Source organism: Mustela nigripes, chromosome 8 (genome assembly GCF_022355385.1).
Source record: "Mustela nigripes isolate SB6536 chromosome 8, MUSNIG.SB6536, whole genome shotgun sequence".
Taxonomy (NCBI): domain Eukaryota; kingdom Metazoa; phylum Chordata; class Mammalia; order Carnivora; family Mustelidae; genus Mustela; species Mustela nigripes.
In genome coordinates, this window is record NC_081564.1 from 31,772,036 (window position 1) to 31,791,290 (window position 19,255).

Here is a 19,255-nt window from a genome sequence, read left to right on the forward strand (position 1 = left end):
TCCTTTCACATAAGCAATACTGCTATCCAAGGAATTAGGAAAACGGCCCAAAATATTGCAGATGCGAGGCAAACTATGTTTTCCCCCCATCATTGAATAAACGTTCAGAAGTGATCTATGTTCTTTATAGCATGCATTCTCTTCTCATTGGAGCCATAGGATACTCATCTTAAGAGTGAACTGAATTCTATTCTATTATCCCCACGGAAGCAGTCACCATAACTATTTCTCTCTGCTCATGTCACTTCTATTCTTTTGTTCTCTGGGAAACTGCCTCATTGTTAATTTAGAAATATAGAAAAAAGTACTACCCATATTTCTCAAAGATAGGCTATTTTCCTGATTACCTATATCACCAATACCTTCATAAAAGCATTTCTTACAACCCTTTTGTCTTTAACATTTTTAACAAATGTTAATATTTTGGCATGAAGGAAAGCATTTTTCTTAGGCAGAGAGCTCGATTTTGAAGAAAGCCAAAGATAAAATAATATTAACATGGATTTTCAAGCAATCTCATTGAAAATGGTTCCCTCTTCCACCATTTAAAATATTTCAAGAAGGATTTACTTACCTGGGAATATTCAAAGTCGGTGATAGGAGCTATACTCTTGATATAGTCTGATCGGAATTGGTTTTCTGGGTTGGCTAGCGGAACAGGAGGTATGATCGTACTCATTGCTGAAACAATTGTCTAAAATGGAATGAAGAAAAAAAATATGGATAAATATAATATTTAGGCTCCTTGTATGACAACTAAAGTATGTAATTCTTGTCTATACAGTTTTAGAGAGCAGAGTATTTAACTTTCTACTTTCCTTTCTATTAACCAAACATTAAAAAAAATCCTTACCACAATAGCATCTTTAACATTTTTCCGGATGTCCAGAATTTTCTGTTTCTTCTCTCTGTATTAAAAGAGAATTGTTATTAATTTAATTTATCTTTAGCACTGACCTGAATCCGTTGAGTGGGATTTTAAACTTCCAGCTACAGCATGGGGCTAGACTGGTTTTCTTAGAGGTCAACATCAACCCCCAAAACAGCAGCTGCATAGTTTTTAACTGGGAAAGGAAACCATACTTCTTTCCTAATTTGTACACTAAGCAAACTTGAATGCATACATTACAATGTAGTTTTAAGCAACTACACAGGTTACACAAAGCATGGCTAAGTTGTTATGAAAACTGGATATAAAAACTCTACAGCTACACTTGTAAATCTATTTTACTTGATTTGGCCATCTGTTGATTGTTACGTATTGAAATAGAGACAGACCAAGGATATAGAGAAGAGTGTATACTGACATTGGTTAAGAAATGCAGCACAGACCAACATCGCAAGAACATTTAATCGATCATATTTTGTTAAGCAAGTTATGTCATTTTTTTTATCTAGATGCTACCAAAAGAAAGATTTGCCTACATATACCAAATTCAACAACACGCTTCTCTCTCAATCCCCCTTCCCCCAAAAAGGTCTTATTCGATGATCAAATTAACTATTCAGAGAAAGCACGTTTGGAAATGCTGGAGAGAAGTGAAAAAGTTTGCATGCAGTTTGGAAGCAAAAGCGAAATGGATCATTCCTTACTCAGGATTAAATCCATTGACATGCAGGATCCTCATTTGTTTGACGATCGTGCTCTTCCCAGACTCACCAGCCCCTGCAAACAAACAAAAAGAATGCTGGGGTCTGTGGCCCAACGCCGTCGTCATCTCTCCTGCCCCCCCCCCCCCCCCCCCCGGAGGGCAATCGCTCTACCCCAGCGTAGGCATTTTCCAGTACACGACAGCTGGCGCCTGGAGGAGCGAGCGGGTCCCGGCGGCGGGCGGCGGTGAGCGCGGCCCCCGCCTGGCCCTGCCCGCCCGGCCCTCGCGCTCGCTGCGCTCCGGGCAGTGCGCTCCGCTAGGGCCGGGAGCCGCCGCGCGCCCTCCGGCCTTACCCAGTAGCAGCAGGCGGTGGGTCGCTTTATAAGCCAGACGCTCCTTCTGCAATTGTTTCTCGATCTTCTTGTTGGCCTCGCGTCGTTCTTTTTCATCGACGCCCTGGTCTTCCGCCGTCTTGCTGTTGCCCAGACACCCCATGCCTGCCCGCTTGGATGGACGTCAGGCAGACTTAGGTATTTGCACAAAAAGCAATAGAGAGTTGTAGATGTGTGTGGATCCTGCGACGGCTTCTCTTCCTTGCCGCTGAAAGAGATGCTCTGGTCTCTCGGTGTTTGCCGATCGGAACGGGCGTTCCTTCTCCCTCCCTCTGCCCACCGCAAACTCGCAACTAAAAAGGATGCGAGGAAGACGCGCGGAGCCCAACAGATCCTTTTTTTTTTTTTTTTTTTTTTTTTTTTTTTTAAAGATACAGGTTTAGAATTCTCTGCTGGACAAATCGCACACAATGAAGGGAGACGGGGGCCGAGAGCACCGGGCTCTGTTGGAGCCAGCCAGGGTGGCGCTGCGCCCGCCGTCCGCACCGCGCGCCGCCCGCCGCGCTCAGCCCGGCTCAGCCCCGCCTCCGCCTGCGCTGCAGGGGAAGCGCCCCGCGAGGGAGCGAGAGGAGGTTCCGCCCCCGCCGGGTGCGGGCGGACAGCGGCGCGGGGACACGGAGCGCGCGGGTCCCGTCCCCTCCGGGCGACTGTGCGCACCGGCCGGTCCGCTCGCGCCCTACGCCGCCTCCGCCGTCGGACGCGCGCCCCCTCCCGGTTCCGAGCGACCCGGGGGCCTCCGCGCGGCAGGGAAGGGGAGCTGGCCTGCTCGCGGGGATCTCTCCGGGGGCACTAGCGCTACTGGGGCTGGAGGGGTCGGGAGCTGACGTCTACGAGCCGGGCCCGCGGGAGGCTCACCCGCGCCGGGTCCGCACCTCGGCCGCGTGCCTCTCTCGCACCCCGAGCCCGGGAGACTGGGTCTGGGCGTGCGCTCCCCGCCGTTGCCTCGGACGCCTCCCTGCTCCCAGGCAGGCGAGGACTCGCTCAGGATCATGCATATTCTATCAGGGAGGAGGATCGGTAAGAGGCTCACCAGTCACACCGCCTTTGTTCCGTTCATTTTCTAGACTATTCCAGCGCACCCACGCCGCCGCCTCCCTTAGCCTCTTGTCTTTCTCTCCAGCCCCCGTTTCTCCTTCGCAGTTCTCAGAGCCGCTCTACTCCTTTCCTAGGAGACACTGCGACCTCGAACTTTGGCACTGTAGCCCCGGAACCAAAGAGCGTAGAGACCGGTCCGCGTTCTCATCCACGGTGCTGAGTGCGAGTTCCTCGATTACTGCTACCACCACCTTGCCTAGACGGTCAGTCCGCCGCAGCTTTGCACTCGCATGCTTGGACTTGAGGGAAGGATGACTTAGAAGTCCGGGACAGAGATCACCTCCTTTCCTGTGGCACTGTTGGGGCACAGTGATCAGTGATGGTCTCCAGGCTCTGGGGGGCCTCAAGGCCCTGCACACTGATTCTTCTATGTGGCCTTGTTCGTCTGTCTTCAAGTGCTCCAGTTTTCTCCCAACCCACATTTCTCTCACATTCAGCAAGGCCCGATCTTCTTTACAGAGAGCAAATGGCACCAGGCGTGTGGGGGGGGGGGGGGGGTTCCGACGCTCTGCTGCCCTCTTCCCTCTGTAGCCCGCACCCCGAGGGGGCACAGCCAGCCTCACTTGTCAGTGTGTCTCATTCAAACCCAACAGCACCTCCTTATGTCGCAGGATCCTTGTTAGGGCCACCATGTACCCCTCCTACTCACAGCAGCCAAAGAGTTATAAAGGGAATCTGACTCGGGCCTGTCCTTCCGGACCTCCTGTTCACACCTCAGCCCTAGGATCCTGGCTTTGGCCCCCCCTCCCTACGCTCAAAATATTCTCTTTAGGGGCATTAGTGGCCTCCCAGGCACTAACCTTCATCTGAGAACTTGGGTCTTTGCTTTCTTTGACCTCTCCATGGAGCTGGCACTGACGGTCCTTTGAGACTGTCTGGCCCTTTGGCTGGCATGTCACGGTGGTTTTGATGCTCTGCCCACCCTCTGGCTGGTGTAGGTGTCTGGGGCCCCACCCACCCTCTTTCCCTGGACACACACACTTCTGGCAGGGCTGACTGTGCCCTCCATAGTCTATGCACACAGCTCAGACTGCAGCCACATCACATCTCCAGCTCAACTCACCCTCTTGTCCCCTGCCATCCTGGAACAGACCTCCACTTTCATCCCCCTGACATAGATCCCCAGTTCTGCCTGCCAAAGGCTGAGTTCATGCCCTAAGTCTCCCCTCACATCTCCAGCCCATATCCTATCCGTTCTCTCTCTGTGATAAGGGTCTCTGATTCCAAACCAGAACATGGGACTCATTCCTGACTCCTTTTCCTTTTCCCCAACCCAAACAGTTCCTGTGTCCCATGGAGTCAGTTTCCTAAACACCAGCTGTCTCTTCGACTGTCTTCCATTACTAGGGTCTTAGATCACTAATCTAACGTGGATTTTGGCAATGGTCTCCAGCTCATAGTCTAGTGCCCCATGTTGCCACAGTAACAGCACAGATCTACCATGTCTGTCCCCACCACCATCAAGTCCTCGACCATGATCCATCAAGACTGGGTTGGTGTAAACTCTGTGGCCTCAGCTCTTAAGGGTCACCCCCTTCCCAGCACTGCCCTGAGTCTCCTTCCAACCCTGTGGACTTCTGGAACACCTTGGCTTATCCATTGGGTTCACATGCTGCTGCTTTCTGGAATATCTGGGATATCTTCTTCAGTTGGCCACCTCCTAGTTACCCTTCTAGGCTCACTACTCCCTCCATCTTCAGTGTTAGGCCTCTCCCCATGCTCCATCATCCCACCAGCTCCTTGAATTGTAATGGTTTATGTACAGCTTTTCCCAAAGTCAGCTAGACCTTGGCCTCCATGAGGGCGGGGCCTGAGTCTGTACTTTCCATCTGCTGCACCTGTGTCTGTCCTGTGTGTGGCCAGAAGGAGGTGCCCCATGGATCTTTGTCAAATGGGTGAATGAATTCCTGAAAGTCAAAGAGAACTCCTGCTCCAAGAGGGGAGGGGTCTCATGAAAGGCATTTTGTCATCAGATTTTAAGTTCAGGAAGCACTTGTCCTGTTTGGTACTATGCTGAAAATATTAATACTTTCTTAAAAAACAAGAGTAATAAATTACTCTTCTGGACACAGGCAGAAGCAAACATACAGTGCCATACTATATGCTGAGCTAGGTGAAAGGTTCGAGTTTTGTGGGAGGGGATTATTCTCACCATTGCCTGGCCTTGCACTTGGAGTTAACACAAATGTTCACGCATAATAATATCAACCCAGCATATACTGCGGGTGATGTGGGCACTCAGGAGACAAGAAAAGGTATATAAAAATTGCATAGTATCGTGGGATGTTCATAAGGACTTGTCAGTTTTCTTAATGCCAAGATTTTTAAAAAGATTTTATTTACTTATTTGCGCGTGCGAGAGAGAGAGAGACAGAGATAGTGAGAGAGATAGTGAGAGAGAGCACAAGCAGGGAGGAGAGAGAGAAGCAGGCTCCTCACTGAACAAGAAGTCTGATGCGGGACTACCTGGGATCCCGGCATCCCAGGATCATGATCTGAGCCAAAGGCAGATGCTTAAGCCACTAAGCCAACCACTGAGGCATCTTTAATGCCAACGACTTTTATAAACAGTTGGAAGAAAATTTCAAAACAAATCCCAAGGAAACTCATAAAGGGAGAATTAAATTAGAACCCCAAAGCTACACTTTTCAGATAGCCTGATAATTTAGTTACCCTAAAAATGCAGCAAAAAGTTTCCATTTGTTCAGATCTAGGAATTAGGGGTGTCAAAAAACAAGACAAGGGGCTCCAAATCGAGATGCTTATGCTAGCCCCACATGACCAAACTTAGAATTAATTACAGTTTTGACTTCCCTAGAAATGAAATCTTAAACCCGTCAATCCACAATCACCCAATGAGCACATGTTAGGTAATCTGCTTCATACACCACTGTCACCTTACAATAACCAACCTGCTTTTTAACCTAGAGTTCTGTCCTTGTTTCTGCTCTATGCTGGTTATGAAAGTCTTTCATTTTGCCCAGCTCCTCCAAGCTCCTTTCTTTCAGTTAGATGGGATGCTGCCTGATTTGAATCAAGTTTTGCTGAAATAAACTCTTAAGTATTTTAATATCCCTAAGTTTATCATTAAACAGGCTTAAAGATACATTTTTATATTTGGAATTCCAGTAAGATTTAGATGATCCTATATGATGAATACTACACCCAAGAAGTTAATATATCAATACAAGAATAATAGGTTCCATGTAAAATAGCGTCTCCTAGTTGGTCACTGACCGCCAGCACTGTGCTAGTCCTTCCCATGGTGTAATTTCTGTAGCATTTGCAATAACCCTAAAAGGAACTATTGTTGCCATTACTTTACAGAGGCTTTGAGGGGCGAGTAAGCAGTGTATCTGGGATATAAACCCTTGAATCCTGACTTAACAGGGGCACGTTTAGTGTGTTTCACAACATGCCGCTAAACATTCCAAACAGAAAAGTAATGGCCATTTACAGTGATGCAACTTTTTTTAGTGAGACATGCAAAGGCAGCTTTATCTAGTCTGTTATCAGGTAGGAGATCAAGACGCCTTGGGGTGCCTGGGTGGCTCAGTGGGTTAAAGCCTCTGCCTTCGGCTCAGGTCATGATCCCAGGGTCCTGGGATCGCGCCCAACATCAGGCTCTCTGCTGAGCGGAGAGCCTGCTTCCCTTCCTCTCTCTCTGCCTGCCTCTCTGCCTAATTGTGATCTCTGTCTGTCAAATAATAAAAGAAAAGAAAAGAAAAGAAAAGAAAAGAAAAGAAACGAAAAGACTCCTTCTCCCTCCCTCCCTTTAATCCAATCATCTGGCCTTCTCCTAGTCTGGTCTGGAAAATCAATCCTTGGTGTTTTAAACCATGGGATCGGAACCCCAAATTCCAGCTGGCTCACCTGCAGTGGCAGGAGCGGGCCTTTTGGGGAGCACAGAGAGCAGCCTGGAGCCGCGGGCGGTGCAGGCCTCTGTTGCCAGGCAACGGCTGTGGCAGCATCGCCCTCACCGAGATGCGCACACCCACCTGCGTGCGGAGAGCCAGGGCCGCCGCACAGCTGCCTGCCCGTAGAGGGGGCGGTGGCCGGGTCGGGGAACCGCCTGCGCCTCCCTAGGAGGGCAGAGGAGGCCCTGGGTCCCCGGAGGAGGATTGCAAAGGCACAGAGTTTGGGACAAAAGGACAAAGGTCAAACAGAGGGATGGGTTCTTTACTCTGGTTGATATTTAAGACAGGACCTCTCAAGCGTTAGCGCATAATTATTTAAATTTCATTTACACTTTGTTTTGCGAATTTTGAATCATGGTTTAATTTAATTTTTTAAAAGATTTTTACTTATTTGACAGAGAGAGAGAGAGAGAGACAGCAAGAGAGGGAATCCAAGCAGGCTCCCCACTGAGCAGGGAGCATGATAGGGGCTTCCATCCTAGGACCCTGAGATCATGACCTGAGCCGACAGGAGACGCTTAACTCACTGAGCCACCCAGGCACCCCGCAAGTTTTTGTTTGTTTGTTTGTTTGTTTGTTTTTAAAGATTCAATCTCATGCAGTCTCTGGGGTTATAAGAATGTGTCCAATGATTTAGAGTTCTCTTCAAACCAATTTTTTTAAAAAATACATTTCTTTCTTTCTTTTTATTTTTAATAAACATATAATATATTTTTATCCCCAGGGGTACAGGTCTGTGAATTGCCAGGTTTACACACTTCACAGCACTCACCATAGCACATACCCTCCCCACAAACCTATTTTTTTTTTTTTAAATAAAGTGAATTACCCTCTTCCCCTGATTTGGAACAAAAAGAGACAAACAATGCCATCTGCATTTTAAATGCTTGCCAACCCTCTCCTGGTGTCAGCGAGGTATCCCTGTGCAAGGTCAGAGCTTCACGAGGTATGGAGACAAGAATCCTGGGTTTGACACACCGATTCAGGGTCGGACTTCAGCAATGTCTACCTGTCTTAGAACTGTTCTCAGAATTTAAGCAAATCCAGTAACAGGATGCTGTAAAGCAAGATAGCTAAGAGGATCCAATTTTTTTTTTTTTTAAATCTACACAACTTAGATTCATGGCATTGAACTTGTGTTTATTTCTTCTTACAGGCTATCATCTGTAGAGATGTACCACCAAAAGGGTAAGGAGACTCTGAGGCCAATTTATTACCTCCTTGAGCAGTTGGGGGATATCAGACTGGCACACTTACACCATTCAGAGGGCAAGGTGTGACAGTCTATGGGCACCCAGCGCCGAAAGGTGTGGTAGGGCCCCTGCAGGGATGGGAGGGTCCATGGGAATGGCAAAAGCTTCTCCAAGGGGAAGGGACCCCAGGTGTGTCTTGAAAAAGGGGGTTGGACCGGGTAGGGAGAAGGAGTACACTTCAGGCCAGGAGGATCTGCTTAAGTAAAAGCAAAGGAGAGGGAATAGGTACTTTAGAGGAGGCGGAGGGACACACAGCAAACACTGTCTCAGGTGGGGTGAACCCAATGAGCCACAGGAAAATATAGATTCTTGGTACTGCAATTTCTCTTAAGGCAAAAGCTCTACTATGGTGTGTGTAGCTTAGCGGTTAAGAGCATGGGCTGCTGAGCAGGAATGGCTGGACTCAGGTCCGTCATTTGCCGTGTGGTTCTGCTTCTTTCTCTGTAAATGGGTGAGGACAGTGGCACTCACCTCACAGAGTTATGGTGAGAATGATAGGAATCCAGTCATCTTATCACAATGCCTGGCGAATAGCGAGGTCTCCATGAATGTAGCAATTATTATCATTCAACATTCATGTAACAAATACATAGCCATTTAACTTCTCTATGTGAGGCAGCATGTTGTCCTGGAGGAGCTCCTGATTGTTTTCTAGTAAGCGAACACACAAGCAATGACATACGGTACAGTCAACATGGATTTGTTGAGGGCTTAGGTACTCAGCTGAGCAAAGTACTAGCTTCTAGGTAGGAACATAAAGTCAATGAGACAGGTTGGAAATGGAAAAAAAAAAGGCATAGGTGATGGATGAGTGGATAAACAAAATGTGGACTATGTGTCTGATAAAATAGTAGTCTGCTCTAAAGAGGAAGGACATTTGGGGCACAGGGGGTTAAGTGCCCACCCTGATTTTTGGCTCAAGTCATGATCTCAGGCTCATGAGATTGAGCCCCATGTGGGGCTCCGTTCTGAGCAAGGAGCCTGCTTGAGGATTCTGTCTCCCTCTGCCTGTCCCTCCACTCGCACTCACTCTTTCTAAAGAAAAAAAAAAAGAGGGCATTCTAAAATATGCTGCAACGTGGATAAACCTTAAAGACATTATGCTAAGTGAGAAAAGCCAGTCACAAGAGGACATTTACTGTATGATCCCACTTCTGTGAGGGACCTTGAGTGGTCAGATTCCTAGAGACAGAAACTAGAACGGTGGTTGCCTGGGGCTGGGAGCAGAGGCATGGGGGGTTAGTGTTTAATGGGCACAGACTTTCTGTTTGGGGAGATGACAAATTCTGCAGATGGATGGAGGCAGTGGCTGGGCACAACAATGGGAATGCACCTAGTGTCACAGAACTTTACCCTTAAAAATGGTGAATGTGGTAAATTTTATGTTATGTGTATTTAACCAGAAGAAAAACAGGAAAAAATCGCATGTAGAATCTTCATAATGACAATGGTGGAGTAGAGAATCTTTCTCCGTTATGGTTTCAGGATATTCGTTCGGACTTTTCTGATTTATATAGTTAAGGGACTCCATTTGCTGCAATTGTAGCCCTTTACCAGAAGGTGGCAATATAGAGCAGGAAGGACAGATGGAGGTTGAAAGGATGCTTTAAAAAAAAAAAAGATTTTATTTATTTATTTGACTGAGAGAGAGACAGCGAGAGAGGGAACACAAGCAGGGGAAGTGGGAGAGGGAGAATCAGACTCCCTACTAAGTAAGGAGCCTGACATGGGGCTCCATCCCAGGACCCTGTGATCATAATGTGAGCGGAAGGCAGATGCTTAACCGCTGAACCACCCACGCGCCCCCCGGGGAAGGATGTTTTATAGTGGTACATTTACATTCATTCATTCTCCATTAAGTATTCTTTTGAAAGCCTAGACACACATAGCCTAGAGATTGTAAGGATTAATCAGACATTATCCGCCATCTCAAGAAGTTTACTAGTCTAGTAGAGAGGGACAGACATGCAGTCAAGTAAACGCGGTAAATTTCTCTGAATTCTGGAGATTGCAGAGGGATCCCATAGGGGTGTGTGTGGCCAATGGTAAAAGCAAAGAAAATATATAATTTCCCTTCCTGGAGAAATGCATGCTTAACTTTGCTAGTCACCTTTCATCTTCATTTTAAAAAGACACTGAAAAGTGCTTCATGTCTGGCATCTTCTCTGATCATCACAGCAGCCTACAAGATGCCCGTTATTACCCACATTTTGCAGATAAGGCTGTTGGCCTGAAGGCCCCACAGCGTCCTGAAAGAGCTGAGCACCTGTCTGATCACAAGGCCTGTGCTTTTTCTAGAAGGAACTCTCCAGCCCATACAGATTAAAAACAAAATGAAATAAAACACACCATTCTTCTTCCTCTAATTCCAAAAGGAAAACTCAAACAAGCCTACCTCCTTTGTAACTCAGTTAGACAGATTAATCTGCATATAATGACTGATGAATTAATTAACTCTTTGCCCAGTTGCCGTAGCAACTGGTTTCTTTTAGAATTTGGCTTGGTTACAGAGTTTAAAGCAACAGTGTTCCTTTGACAACATTCAAATTGTATATGAAATTAAATGGAACACAGACACATTTTACCACAGGTGGGGACTATGTAGCTTTCTCAGAAAAGTTGGAATGGCTCTTCCTAAAGCTTGCAGGGCTGTTGACAAAGAATAAGGGAGATAGAGACTATATATCTATATATTACATGATTGGTTTCCATTTGTCATTAAGTAGGAATGATTCAACAGATTTAAACTATAATTACATGAAAGACCGACATTCGAAAGGGGAGTCTTTGCCTGCAGATAAATCCCAGTCCATCTTAGATGTGTTATAAGGTTAAGCCAATACAGGAATGTGTTAATGCTGTTATTGACAGCCAGGATTTTCAGAGATGAAGAATGAGATACAAATACAGAAGGAGAGAAGGCAAGGGAAAGCCTGTGAGGATGAACTGGGATTGTAGTGGTCGCTGTAAAATCATGATTTCCAAAAGATGTATGTGTATGTTGCTAGTTTGGGTACGCATGTGTGTACATTTGTATGCTGTGTACATATGTATGTATATATTGTCGACCTTGAACAATGCAAGGTTAGGGTGTTGACCCCCTACAGTTGAAAAATCTGTGTATAACTTTTAACTCCTCAAAAACTTAATTATGGGGCGTCCGGGTGGCTCAGTTGGTTAAGTACTTGCTTTTGGCTCATGTCATGATCTCAGGGTCCTGCGATCGAGCCCTGCATCAGGCACCCTGCTCAGGCTGCTTTTTGTTCTTGCTCTGGCCTCTCAAATAAATAAATAAAATCTTAAAAGAATCAACCCCTCCCCCAAACTTAACTGCTAGTAGCCTACCGTTGACCAGACTTATTGTTAACATAAACAATTGATTAAATACATATGTTGTATGTTATATGTATTTTATTTTATTTTTTTTTAAAGATTTTATTTATTTATTTGACAGAGAGAAATCACAAGTAGGCAGAGAGCCAGGCAGAGAGAGAGAGAGAGGAGGAAGCAGGCTCCCTGCCGAGCAGAGAGCCCGATGCGGGACTCGATCCCAGGACCCTGAGATCATGACCTGAGCTGAAGGCAGTGGTTTAACCCACTGAGCCACCCAGGCGCCCTGTTATATGTATTTTATATTGTACTCTTATAATAAAGTAAGCTAGAGAAAAGAAAATGTTATTAAGAAAATCAGAAGGAAGAGAAAATATATTTATGGTACTGTACTGTATTGAAAAAACACATACAGGTAGATTTGTGCGGTACAAATTTGCATTGTTCAAGGGTCAAGTGTACATGCATATATTTCTTCATTTTGTCTGCTGAAAAGGGCAAGACATTAAGACACACCAGCAGCAATGAGCACACCTCCCACCCAGGTGTGATGCTTAGTCTTACTTATCACTCCAAGGAACCAGGGTTCCTTCAAAGCCTGGGGGGCAGGATCGCTGCCACGTAAACCTGGAACATGGTCATGCCAGAAAGAAAGTGCTTTATAACCATTGGGGGTCTGTCATCAGACACAGGAGCCAGATCGAAGGGGCTCTCAGTTAGTCAAATCGGGGATGAGATAAGCACCCAAATATTTAGGTACAGAAGTGAATTCTAAACCACTGAAAAATACAGAGATTCTGTGTCTGTGCCAATAACCAAGAGATAAATAAATGCTGGAGAAGGGAGCGCTCTTGCTAGCCAGCTGCCAGAGAATGTGAACGGGAGTCCTGGGAAGGGAGAATCAGCATATGCATAGTGAAGTCTGGGTCAGGTAAGATCCAGAAACAGATGACAATCAATCTATGGGAACTATTTTTTTTTTTTTTTTTTAGGATTCTATTTTTTAAGTAATCTCTGTACCTAACATGGGGCTTGAACTCGCGACCCCAAGATTGAGAGTGGCATGTTCTTCTGACCGAGCCAGACACAGGGGATCATTTTCGTGAGCGACAACATTTCTGCATGGTCTCCCCACAGACTACTTACCAGTTGCAGAGTAAAACAGAGTAGCTTGTCAGTGGAGAAACTAGACAACAATTTGGGTGATTAAAATGAACACCATCAAAGGAGGAGGGGCAGATGTGGTCTGCACCTTTGTTGAGAGGGACACTGGTCATTTAGGTAGTACCCAAGCCAGGGGACATAACTGATGAGGGAGCAGGAGGCTGGTTGAGGACAAAGCAAAAGCTGGCACCTTGCACCCCCCTCCACCCGCTCCCCTCGGTAATATGTGTCACAGTCCTCAGGCACCCCTGACTACCCTAGAAGGAAAACAAATAGTTAACTTGCAGAGATCACAATCCTGCAAGGCAGGAGTCTCCCTTGGTTTACAAATGTCCTTGAGATTTACAACAAAGAAGTTACCTTATCAATAGCCCAATTTCCAAAGGCACATAACTCAGTTCCTCAAGCCCGAATGTCACCCTCCCCTCCATAAAAACTGAAGGAGGCTGAGGTAGAAGGAAAAGTAAATAAAGTTAAAATTTCTTCTAAACCTAAATCTCACTAACAAGGACACTTGATAGGAGGAATGTGACATTCCACCAGGAGACTCCCAATTGTCTTCATGTTAGAGCCTCATTAGAGGGAAAGCGGCCTTGGCTTGATAGTAACCAGGTCTTCAATACCCTGACAGTCTTCTTTACCCCAATAGCCCTTCTGAACACCTCTTTGTCCTCACCTACCCAACTCCTGTGTATATAACCAGCCACTCCTCAGGATAATGGCACAGCAGCATCGCTGTCTGCCCATGGGTCCTGTCCCTGTGCTCTAATAAACCACCTTTTTGCACCAAAGACATCTTAAGAATTCTTTCTTAGCCGTCGGCTCCGAACCTCACCCCACCAAACCTCACCTAGGTTCAAGAACTTCATCATAGCCAGAACCTAAGTCAGGAGGAAACATTGGGCAAATGCGAACTTTAACAAAAAGGGAGGGAGAGGACTGTATTCTTCAAAAATGGCAAGGTCAGAAAAGGCAAAAAACAAACAGACAAACAAAAACCAAACCAAAACAAAAAGCAAAATACTTTGGAGCTGTTCCAAGTCAAGGGCAACTAAAGAGAGATGGAAACCACACGCAGCCCCAGCCCAAGCCTGGATCCTGTGCTGGAAGGGAAAAGCCACACAAGAGATAAATGGCTCAACTGATGAAACTGGGACACGGAGGGGAAATTAGATGGATCGATGACGTCAGCGTTCAACTTGCTGAAGTTGCTACCTGCACCTTGGTTCTGTAAGACGAGCGCACGCTGAAGTCTCTTAGGGGTGAAGGGTCGTGATGCTGACACATCATTGAGTGAGGGAAAAAAAATTATGTATCTATATCTAGACCAAAGATTCATGGAAAGAATGCAAATAGTAAGGCAGAGGAAGCTAATCCTAGCAGTGGGGATCCGCGCGACAGGTATCAGAGAGTTCTTTTGTTCTTGTTGTTGTTAAGGTTTCTTTATTTATTTGAGAGGGAGACAGAGCCCGGGTATGCACTCGCAGGCACACCGGGTTGGGGGACGGGCAGAGGGAGAGAATCTTCAAGCAGACTCCCCCACTGCACGCGGAGCCCGGTGTAGGGCTGATCCCCTGACCCATGAGATCACTACCTGAGCCAAAACGAAGACGCTTAACCAAAGGAGCCAGCCAGGAACCCCTTCTGAATAAAAGGGGAAGGCATCCCCCTTCCAAATAAAAAGTAAAACAATTAGAACAACCCCACAGGGATTCTAGGCTTCACAAAAGGCTCAGAAACTCATTAAGAATCAAGTGCCCCGAGGGCACCTAGTTTTGCACAGAGCTCTCTCCAGGCTGTGTGTCCTTGTTCTGTCAACAACCTACACAGCCGCAGTATTTCTGTTCATGTCCTTTAGTGGTATGTCGAGAGCATGGAGTACAGGAATAACATGGTGTTAACGTTGGACAGCTAAGAGCCTCTGACCCCCCCCCCCCAGCCTCTGTGATTATGAGAGTTCGTTTAGCTTGGACGTTGTTGAGTGCCCGAGAATCATTTGCTGTCCTACTGCCATCAGATGGGTCCTCAGTGGTCCCGCGTGGGACTCACATCACACAATGTCCCTGTTTGGCCTGAAAAGAGTTGTCTCCAATGGTGACGGACTGGGTCTGTGGGAAGTTTCAAATATTTAAATAAGACACGTACATCAGGCCTGGTTCCCTTTAGTGCTGGGATACCAGCAGGCCCATTATCCCCGAGTCCACTACCTTATGTGCAGCAGAGAGGATCCTATGCTGGGTGTTCTCCTGGTTCTGTTCCTTGTGCCCAGGAGGCTGGCATCTGCACACCACCTCATCTGGGCTCTCTGCTCCCAGCTTCCGAGGGTGCAGAGGGGACAGAAGGGTGGGGGCACAGGTCAGAGTGCTTCCCGCAGTCCTGTCAGTAACACCTTCACCAAGCTCCCTTAAGTCACGTGGTTTGAATGGGCTGTTTGTTTCCTGCCAGGATCCTGACCCATACCTCTGAGCTGATGTGTCCCTGTGCCAGGCTCATGGTTTGGGAAGCAGAGTCACCTGGGTTTGAGACTGCACTGCTATGTTGGGCAGGTGACCCTGTGCTGTAATCCGACGTGGGCCATGCTTTTGGAAGGAAGAATGACCCCCTCACTGGAAAGATGAGGGAAGGGGCAAGCAAGTGGGGGGGGGTCCAATCTACACAGAACTGGAGACCCAGCCAGGGTGGTGAAGACAATACACATTTTGAGGAAGAGTGGAAGGGAGAAGCATTGAGAAAAATTTGCTAGAACTTGGGGGGTCAGAGAGGGTGAGTGGAAAGGTGCTCAAGATCCTTAGAATTGACTAGAAGACGATATACACAAGGTGAAGCATTTACGGGTTATTACTGCAAAGAAGCAAGCTATTCTGCGACAAGGACAACTAACGTGCAAGCTAATTTCATCGTCACCACATAGATGTTTGGCTACATGGATGTTTGCAGTTTTTAATTCTGAACTTACAAAACTTTGTAAGAATGGTACAACATTGGTCTGCATACCCTTCACCCATGTAAGCACGTTGGCTGTATCTGCTTTATCATACGCTCTATGCATATGATGCATGCATACTTATGAAAACATACTTCATAGATACACGCATGTTCCAGGGACTATCTGAGAGTAAGATGCAGATATTAGGTCCTTGTCAATGCATCTTTCCTAAGAACAAGAGTCTCTCATCGAACTGCTAACATCACTCCAGTCCTATGAGCTAATCTACAGTCCCCATTGACAGTCCACCAATAGAAAGGAAGATGACTCTTAGAGTCACCCCTCCATCCCTCTTTCAGGAGCTGACCTGCCATCTCACAGCATTTAGCTGTCATGTCTGTCTTTTTTAGTACATCTGGGAAACGTCCACCCACAGCTGATGTGGGAAAACTCTGAAGGATGCCTTTCAGGCGCCGAAGGAGAATATGACCACCAGCAGCTTCCAAACACACAGCAAAATCTCCTTTCAGACACGGGCTCACCCCCCCACCCCGGGGGCCTTTTGCAAATGGGGGTTGAGGAGTACTGGCGTGAATCTTTTAGGACAGATGCTGTACAAAGGCATTGTCAAGGGGTCCCTGGAACTTTTTCATTTAAAAAATTTTTATTCTATTCTATTTTACTTATTTTATTATCTTCTGTTAGCCACTGTAGAGTACATCATTAGTTTTGGCTGTAGTGTTCAGTGATTCGTCAGTTGCATATAACACCCAGTCCTCATTACAACATGTGCCTCCTTAATACCCATCACCTGGCTATCCCTCCCCCCTCCGCCCTCCCCTCTGACACCCTCAGCTTGTTTCCTGGGGTCCATAGTCTCTCATGGTTCATCTCCCTCTCTGATTTCTACCCCTTCAGATTTCCCTCCCTTCCCTGTGGTCCTCCCTGCTCTTCCTTCTGTTCCACCGATGAGTGAAACCGTGGGAAGCTGTCTTTCTCTGCTTCACTTATATCCCCTCCATGTTGATGTAAAGGGTAGCTAGTCATCCTTTCTGATGGCTGAGTCATATTCCATTGCATGTATGCCCTGGTGCTTTTTCAAGTCCACATTCAGGCGATTGCCTTTACTATTATTTAACTTTCCAATTAGTTAAAAGTAAAATCAATGCCTCCACGATAGAAAGAGATAAAACTGCACACAAGTATCTTTAATAAAAGCAATCTCAGCCCACCAGTGGGGGGGAAAAATAACAGTTCTGGAGGCACACTGTGGGCCTGGGGGAAGGGGAGGTTTTCATTTTTTGCTTCTGTCCTTCCACATTCTCTGCATTTTTTACAATTAATTTGTATATTTTTTAAAGATATATTTATTTTATTTCACAGACAGAGTTCACAAGTAGGCAGAGAGGCAGGCAGAGAGAGAGAGGAGGAAGCAGGATCCCCACTGAGCAGAGAGCCCCATGCGGGGCTCAATCCCAGGACCCTGGGATCATGACCTGAGCCAAAGGCAGAGGCTTTAACCCACTGAGCCACCCAGGTGCTCCTTTATTATATGTTTAAAAAATGATTTTATTTATTTACTTGAAAGAGAAGCAGGGGGATCAGCAGGCAGAGGGAGAAGCAGGCTCCCCGTTGAGCAAGGAGCCTGATGGGGACTCAATCCCAGGACCATGGGATCATGACCTGAGCCAAAGGCAGACACTTAACCAACTGACAGGCCCCCTAATTTACATTCTTTTAAAGAAACCAATTGGCGATGGAAATTACTGAAGTCACCCATCCTTTGTAGCCACATCTTCAGTTCGCCCCACAGCTCTGCCAGCAGGGCTTGCTAATAATCCTCTCAGTGTTTGCCAACCCTCCCACCCACCCAGCACTCTGTCCTTCCCAAGGTAGTTTGGCCCCTCCCTTTGTCTGGAAAGGTTTCCTACAGCATCTCTGTGCATCTCTGCAAATCCTCTCCCAAACCTAGGCCCCTGCCAGTGTCTCCTGCCCAAAGAGGTCCCTGGACTCATCTCATGAAAATCCCACTTGGGTTTTAACTCCCTCCCTCATGGCCGTGGCTCTGTGAAGGCCAGGACTCTCTACTAGAGTAAGCCCCTCCAAAGGCTATTTCCTACCATGGTTGTCAGATCCTTGATGTTCACTGAGTGAATGAAAGAAAGACTCCAGGGCCTCCATTAAGGGACTGGTGGTATCCTTCTGGGAACCCAAAGCCAATGCCTTGGGGAGATTAGGATCCTAGGCAGGCCCCTGACGTCCCCATGGTACCCATGATGCCCGTGAGGACCCCTACCCAGCTGTGCCTAGTTTTGTTCTGTGCTGTGCTTGTCAGTACCAAATGGACAGAAATCTCCTCACACTCAGCTCTTTCTGTTTTGATCATGTTTCACAATTGTTTCTGTTTACCCTATTCTAAATTATGATCTTGGGTTATTAAAAATCTGAAGTAATGTATTTATGGACATAGATTTTCCATGAACACTATTAGCATCTTTTTAAAGTCTATAATCCATAAAGGAAAAAGGATTTACCACTGCATATGAATGTTTCTGGCAGAGTAGAGCCCCCTCTCCCCTGCCATTAAGAATAAAAGGAGATAGTTGAGTCTTCATGGAATATATTTCTGGAACATTACTTTGCATTCCTGCTTAACCAAATAAAGTGTTCTTAAAGTAACTTATCTTTCTTTGATTTTATAAGATCTTATAGAAACCAAAAGAAATGATCAAAATTCTACACTCTTCACTGTAGGATGCAGGAGATGTCTTCATTTTTTAAAAGTTAAAAAAATTTTTTTGAATATCTTAAAAAAAATTTTTTTAATTTATTTGAGAGAGAGAGAGAGAGAGAGCATGAGTGAGGTGGGGTCTGAGCAGGGAACCTGATGTGGGGCTCGGTCCCAAGACCCTGGGATCATGACCTGAGCTGAAGGCAGAGGCTCAACCAACTGAGCTACTCAGGCTCTTGCAGGAGACTTTTTTTAAAAAAAGGTTTTATTGTGGAAATTTTCAAACATATGCAAAGGAAGACAGAAGAGTATGATGAGTTCTACATAAAATAATTGACAATATTGCTTAATGTCATAAAATATGCAGTCACGGTCAGTGTGGAAGAAGGGTCTTTGACACTGGGTCTCGGGCTTCAGTGAGAGTTCCCACACTCTAGTTCCCAAATCCAGATGTTTCAAGGACCTCTGGATATCCATCCTCTCACCAATCCCAAGACGGGAATTATTGCTATAGAATTAGTGGTGAAGTACAATGAGATGAAAAATGTGATTTTCCTGACTCCTGATATAATTTGATCGAGTATATTGGAACGGAAATTAAAAACATATCCTTTACTTACAAAAACACACCCAACTCCAGGCACAATTCCTACAATAGAGCAGAAGAGTGACAGAATCTTTATTGATCCCGTTTTGACTGTATGTTAAGAATGTGATCCTTCGTCATCCTCCCCCTTTTCCTTTAAAAGTGGAACATAGAAAAGTATATAAAGTACAGTATATACTATAAAAAGTATATAAAGAAAAGTTGGATTCCTTTGAATCTAGTCGATCATGTTTTTACTACAAATGCAA

General features: G+C 46.1%; 1 protein-coding gene across 4 annotated transcripts in view; it reads right to left on the reverse strand.

The window, feature by feature from the left end:
• Positions 1–19,255, reverse strand: part of GNAL (G protein subunit alpha L) — a 143,652-nt gene that overhangs the window by 100,319 nt on the left and 24,078 nt on the right. Inside the window, exons 1-5 of one of the 4 annotated variants that reach the window (XM_059409169.1) lie at positions 3,015–3,033; positions 1,946–2,192; positions 1,594–1,666; positions 854–908; positions 575–694 (exon numbers count right to left, since the gene is read on the reverse strand). In XM_059409169.1, coding sequence (XP_059265152.1) covers positions 575–694; positions 854–908; positions 1,594–1,666; positions 1,946–2,087 — 390 coding nt within the window. In that variant the 5' untranslated portion in view covers positions 2,088–2,192; positions 3,015–3,033. Of the gene's footprint in view, positions 1–574; positions 695–853; positions 909–1,593; positions 1,667–1,945; positions 2,193–2,839; positions 2,960–3,014; positions 3,034–19,255 lie in introns of those variants that run through there. The other 3 variants (XM_059409168.1, XM_059409167.1, XM_059409166.1) reach the window with 3 other exon arrangements.